The sequence below is a fragment of the Oncorhynchus keta genome, chromosome 12 (genome assembly GCF_023373465.1).
Source record: "Oncorhynchus keta strain PuntledgeMale-10-30-2019 chromosome 12, Oket_V2, whole genome shotgun sequence".
Taxonomy (NCBI): domain Eukaryota; kingdom Metazoa; phylum Chordata; class Actinopteri; order Salmoniformes; family Salmonidae; genus Oncorhynchus; species Oncorhynchus keta.
In genome coordinates this window covers 30,191,926-30,198,654 of record NC_068432.1, presented here as the reverse complement: position 1 = coordinate 30,198,654, position 6,729 = coordinate 30,191,926, and the positions used below count along the sequence as shown (strand labels likewise).

The 6,729-nt window shown below is 42.5% G+C and overlaps 1 protein-coding gene across 1 annotated transcript; it reads left to right on the top strand.

The window, feature by feature from the left end:
• LOC118391282 (tubulin polymerization-promoting protein family member 3-like) lies at positions 1-6,362 on the top strand. Its single transcript, XM_035782521.2, has 4 exons — positions 1-169; positions 3,027-3,223; positions 3,368-3,521; positions 3,701-6,362. The coding sequence occupies exons 2-4, from the start codon at positions 3,033-3,035 to the stop codon at positions 3,890-3,892; spliced, it is 537 nt and encodes a 178-aa protein (XP_035638414.1). The 5' UTR covers positions 1-169; positions 3,027-3,032; the 3' UTR covers positions 3,893-6,362.
• The last annotated feature ends 367 nt before the right edge of the window (positions 6,363-6,729 follow it).

Here is a 6,729-nt window from a genome sequence, read left to right as displayed (position 1 = left end):
GTGCTCGCTCTTTTCCTCCCCACCTTCTGCTCTCCATCTCCCACTCTTCTCTGTACATCGCTATCATCATTGTGAAGGTGGTGTGAGTGGCAGGGCTAGGAGGAAGACACGCAGCATCAGCACAGGCATCCCCAACATCATCGTCACTCAGAATTCCTTCACCTAACAGGTAAGCATGTCTACACTTAAAGTTATCCTGTACTTTAGTCTATGTATTGACCAGTAAGAAAGAGGTCAAAACACAATACATGACACCAAATCATAGAAATGAGCTAAGCCATCTATTTGACATCATTTATTACGCTCACTGTCCTCTTTTTGGTGTACTTTTATTTTGTGCTGCATCATACTATATTTGAATGTACTGTACATATATCATGGGGCACTATTGAATGATGTTTGTGTTTAACTTGTGGAATGTATGTTAAATATGAATTTACATATGTTAATGTTTCTTTACATTTTGAGTATCAGATGCTGCATGGCCCAGTGTCTTTCTCTGGTCTGTTAATAAATAATGCAAGTGTGCTGAATTAATCTATTTGATCCAAGCCTTCATTACTTTATTGATCGATTCCTTTACTTGATTAATCTCACAGCACCCCCCTCCCCTCGCCCCCTCTTAAAAGCAATAACAACTAACACCCTTGCCTTTCTTGAACTTTTTGTACTAACACTGACTTTGCTGATAGCTACTTTTTGAGGAAAAATGTACTGACTATGACTGAGATATGTGATTGTCTCACCTAGCAGCAGTATACAGTGCATTCAGAAAGTATTCAGACCTCTTAACTTTTTCCAGCCTTATTTTAAAAATGGATGAAATAAAACAATTTACTCATCAATCTACACACAGTACCCCATAAAGCCAAAGTGGAAACATGTTTTTAAAAAGTTTTGCACATGTATTTAAAATTAAAACAGGAATACCTTATTTACATAAGTATTCAGACCATTTGCTATGACACTCGAAATTGAGCTCAGGTACATCCTGTTTCCATTGATTATTCTTGAGATGTTTCTACAACTTGAAGTCCACCTGTGGTAAATTCAATTGACTGGACATGATTTGGGAAGGCACTCACCTATCTATATACGGTCCAACAGTTGACAGTGCATGTCAGAGCAAAACCCAAGCCATGAGGTCGAAGGAATTGTCCGTAGAGCTATATATATATATATATATATATATATATTTACAGTGGGGAGAACAAGCATTTGATACACTGCCGATTTTGCAGGTTTTCCTACTTACAAAGCATGTAGAGGTCTGTAATTTTATCATAGGTACACTTCAACTGTGAGAGATGGAATCTAAAACAAAAATCCAGAAAATCACATTGTATGATATTTAAGTAATTAATTTGCATTTTATTGCATGACTTAAGTATTTGATCACCTACCAACCAGTAAGAATTCCGACTCTCACAGACCTGTTCGTTTTTCTTTAAGAATCCCTCCTGTTCTCCACTCATTACCTGTATTAACTGCACCTGTTTGAACTCGTTGCCTGTATAAAAGACACCTGTCCACACACTCAATCAAACAGACTCCAACCTCTCCACAATGGCCAAGACCAGACAGCTGTGTAAGGACATCAGAGATAAAATTGTAGACCTGCACAAGGCTGGGATGGGCTACAGGACAATAGGCAAGCAGCTTGGTGAGAAGGCAACAACTGTTGGCGCAATTATTAGAAAATGGAAGAAGTTCAAGATGACGGTCAATCATCCTCGGTCTGGGGCTCCATGCAAGATCTCACCTCGTGGGGCATCAATGATCATGTGGAAGGTGAGGGATCAGCCCAGAACTACACGGCATGACCTGGTCAATGACCTGAAGAGAGCTGGGACCACAGTCTCAAAGAAAACCATTAGTAACACACTATGCTGTCATGGATTAAAATCCTGCAGCGCACGAAAGGTTCCCCTGCTCAAGCCAGCGCATGTCCAGGCCCCTCTGACGTTTGCCAATGACCATCTGGATGATCCAGAGGAGGAAAGGGAGAAAGTCATGTGGTCTGATGAGACAAAAATAGAGCTTTTTGGTCTGAACTCCACTCGCCATGTTTGGAGGAAGAAGAAGGATGAGTACAACCCCAAGAACCCCAACCGTGAAGCATGGAGGTGGAAACATCATTCTTTGGGGATGCTTTTCTGAAAAGGGGACAGGACGACTGCACCGTATTGAGGGGAGGATGGATGGGGCCATGTATCGCGAGATCTTGGCCAACAACCTCCTTCCCTCAGTAAGAGCATTGAAGATGGGTCGTGGCTGGGTCTTCCAGTATGACAACGACCCAAAACACACAGCCAGGGCAACTAAGGAGTGGCTCCGTAAGAAGCATCTCAAGGTCATGGAGTGGCCTAGCCAGTCTCCAGACCTGAACCCAGTAGAAAATCTTTGGAGGGAGCTGAAAGTCCGTATTGCCCAGCGACAGCCACGAAACCTGAAGGATCTGGAGAAGGTCTGTATGGAGGAGTGGGCCAAAATCCCTGTTGCAGTGTGTGCAAACCTGGTCACGAACTACAGGAAACATATGATCTCTGTAATTGCAAACAAAGTTTCTGTACCAAATATTAAGTTCTGCTTTTCTGATGTATCAAATACTTATGTCATGCAATAAAATGCAAATGAATTACTTAAAAATCATACAATGTGATTTTCTGAAGTGTACCTATGATAAAAAATTACAGACCTCTACATGCTTTGTAAGTAGGAACTCCTGCAAAATCGGCAGTGTATCAAATACTTGTTCTCCCCACTGTATATATATATATATATATATATATATATATATATATATATAAATAAAATGCCCAGAGGATGTGGTGTTCTGAATGTATCGCCTTAATGACCACATCTCTCCCAATACCTCCTCATTTCCTGTCTCCATGGACTTGGTGTTTCAACATTATGGCAGTGTAGTTTCAGAAACTACAGCAGTCTCGACTGTATGCCTTTCTCTTGCATCCCATCCTTAGTGTTTTACCTCTCTCTCTCTATCTCCATCTCTCTATCTATAGGGCAGAATGGCAGAGGGCTCCGTATCAGTAGCAGAGGTGGAGACGTCCTTCAAGAAGTTTGCCATTCATGGGGACACCAAAGCTACTGGGAAGGAGATGAACGGGAAGAACTTTGCCAAACTCTGCAAGGACTGCCGGGTCATCGACGGCAAACACGTCACTGCCACCGATGTGGACATTGTCTTCACTAAAGTCAAGTGAGAGTTGGTTCAGTTTCAAACCTCCACACTGACAGATCCGCAGTCATCTTTCTAGGAAAGAGGGAATACGGCCAGAGGCCCTCAGAATACCATATCATGAGTAAAGGTAAAACTCTCAAAAAGTTTTTCTGTGTATTTTAGGGCGAAGACAGCTCGTGTGATCGCCTTTGAGCAGTTCAGCCAGGCCCTGTCAGAGTTGGCCCCGAAGCGTTTTAAAGGGAAGTGCCAGGAGGAGGCGCTGCAGCAGCTCTACGGCCTCATAGCAGGGAGGGAGCCTGCCAACGCTGGCGTCACTGTGAGTGTCTACCTGTCAGCAGCACACCGCCTGATAATATTGCAGTCTCAGAGAGAGCGTGTGTTTGTGTGTCCGCTGTGTGTGTGCATATCTGTTTGGTGGGTAAGCTCTTACTTTGTATCCTCATCTCTCATTCTCCCTTTCCCTTTCTCTTTCCCTCGCTCTTTTCCTGCTCATAGAAAGTGGCCAAGGCAGCGGCGGTGGACAGACTGACAGACACCACCAAATTCACAGGGGCACACAAGGAGCGGTTTGACGAGTCGGGCAAGGGGAAGGGCAAGGCCGGGCGAGTAGACATTCCAGATGCCAGTGGCTATGTGGGTGCCTACAAGGGCAAGGGCACCTATGAGGATAAGGTCAAGGAAGCATAGGCAGGACAGAGGGAGAGAGAGATATGCTCAGTCAGATCCCACTATTTACCCTAAAGACCCCCCCCTAAATAGTGTAATTTAAGTGAGAACTTATGTATATTAATGCACATACTGCGCAGGTAGGATGGGCTGGTCAGTCACTGAGTCAAAGTATTATATATCCTTTAACGTTGCATGTTGGGGTGGTGGTTGTTATGATGGAGAGGGAAGGTGTAAGGGTGAGGAGTAAACCTGGATAGAAAACAAAACAGTGACCAAATTCTATGTCAATAAAAACGTGAATAATACTTAGATATATTCACCTTCCCAAGCGCTCAAACCCCTGATCCCTCCCAGCTTCACTAGATGCCTCTGTATGTGTCGTTTTTACTTGTTTATGTGTTGTGTATAATATATACTGAACAGAAATATAAACACATCATGCAACAATGTCAACAATTTGACAGAGTTACAGTTCATATAAGGACATCAGTCAATTGAAATAAATTCATTAGGCCCTAATCTGTGGACAGGGGCGCAGCCATGCAGCATTTCTCCTTTGCCAAGATAATCCATACACCTGACAGGTGTGGCATATCAGTAAGCTTATTAAATAGCATGATCATTACAAAGGTGGACCTTGTACTGGGGACAGTAAAAGGCCACTCTAAAATGTGCAGTTTTGTCACACAACACAATACCACAGATGTCTCAAGTTTTGAATGAACATGCTCCAGAGCTATAGCCCGGGAATTTAATGTTCATTTCTCTGCCATAAGCCACCTTCAATGTCGTTTTAGAGAACTTGGCAGTACATCCAACCGGCCTCACAACCGCATACCATGTGTATGGGGTCGTGTGGGCGAGCCATTTTCTGATGTCAACTTTGTGAACAGAATGCCCCATGGCGGCAGTGGGGTTATGGTATGGTTAGGTATAAGCTACAGGTAACAAACACAATTGCATTTTATCTATGTCAATTTGAATGCACAGAGATACCGTGATGAGATCCTGAGGCCCATTGTCGTGCCATTTATCCGCTGCCATCACCTCATGTTTCAGCATGATGTCATAAGGAGCTGTACACAATTCCTGGAAGCTGAAAATGTCCCAGTTCTTCCATGGCCTGCATACTCACCAGACATGTCACCCACTGAGCATGTTTGAGATGCTCTGGATCTACGTGTACAACAGCGTGTTCCAGTTCTCGCCAATATCCAGCAACTTTGCACAGCCATTGAAGAGGAGTGGGACAACATTCCACAGGCCGCAATAAACATTCTGATCAACTCTATGTGAAGGAGATGTGTCGGGCGGCATAAGGCAAATGGTGGTCACACCAGATACTTACTGACCGGTTTTCTGATCCACGCCCCTACTTTTTTTTAAGGTGTCTGACCAAAAAATGCATATCTATCAAATCAAATTTTATTTGTCACATGCGTGAAATACAACAACCTTACCATGAAATTATTAATTACAAACCCTTAACCAACAATGCAGTTAAGAAAAATAAGAGTTAAGAAAATATTTACCAAATAAACTAAAAGTTTTAAAAAGTTAACAGTAACAAGGCTCTATATACAGGGGTATCGGTACCGAGTCAATGTGCAGGGGTACAGGTTAGTCGAGGTAATTGAGGTATGTACATGTAGGTAGGTGTAAAGTATTCCCAAACATGTGAAATCCATAGATTAGGGCCTAATGAATTTATTTAAATGAACTGATTTCTGTAATATTGTAACTCAGTAAAATCTTTGAAGTTGTTGCATGTTGCGTTTATATTTTTGTGACCAGTAACCCATGACCCAACATTTTGTGCCCTCTAGTGTACAAAACAAGTTAAAACATCCCTAGATAGAACATATACACCACATGAAATTATATATAGGCAGGCCAAATGCCTCCTACAGCCTCAGTCATCACTCCTATTACTGCAGGAACTCACTTAGTTCTCTACTACTACTACCACACATTTTGCCTTATCATTGAGGTTGCTACTAACACTAATACCCTAGATTTATACACTGCTTTCACCCAGCCTTCTCTACTGATGTCCTTAGCTTTCATCTGCTCTGCTATAATAACTGTATATTGTAAATAGAGATAGTTGAATGGATGAATGAATGAATAAACAAATGGATAGATGATGTAATAGATTAATGAATGGTGAATGAATGAGAAGAGATTTCCACTGTATCTGTACAGTGTAGCGCTTTGCCTGTGCTTTGCCTGTGCTTTAGAAATGAAGAGAGAATAAGAGACCGATGAGGACATTCCTCCACTCCTCCAGTGAGGAATGACTAAATGAATTGTTCTGTTGGAGGACTGGGAGCCTCCTGACTGCACTGCATTGTCTCCTATTGGGTTGTTGTTCTGTCCCTACTGATCACGGTCTGTTGTGTTTTGTATAGTTTAGCTGTGTCTCCCTCTATTCTGAAAAGCTATAAGAGTATGTACATGTTCAAATAAATAACTGAGCAGCAATTCAGACCATGTGAAAGAGTATTTTTCTCACACGCACGCATGCATGCGCACACACACACATACACGCACACACACACACACACACACATAATTTATCAAATTATATCAACGTAGCAGGGAAACGTAAAATTCCATGGGGTACTGCACACCCAAAAACACAGTATCTGTCCCTAATACTCTTACAAAGCCAGTCTGCCTCCTCTGCTAAGTCTCATACAATGGCAGGTGGGGGTGCAGCAAGGCTATAAAGTGAAGTATAAAGTTCCATGTGACATTCTCAGCCATGTTCAGTGGAAGTGTGCTTTGGTGATGGTCAGAACAGTTCAATGCACTGTAGCGCTCTGAAAGCACATGACAGTGTCGTCCTTGTA

Excerpts from the sequence above, each read along its gene's own strand:
- LOC118391282 (XM_035782521.2), top strand. The coding sequence starts at position 3,033 with ATGGCAGAGGGCTCCGTATCAGTAGCAGAGGTGGAGACGTCCTTCAAG. Across the intron at positions 3,224-3,367 it reads ATTGTCTTCACTAAAGTCAA|GGCGAAGACAGCTCGTGTGA; the intron begins GTGAGAGTTGGT and ends TGTGTATTTTAG. Across the intron at positions 3,522-3,700 it reads CTGCCAACGCTGGCGTCACT|AAAGTGGCCAAGGCAGCGGC; the intron begins GTGAGTGTCTAC and ends TCCTGCTCATAG.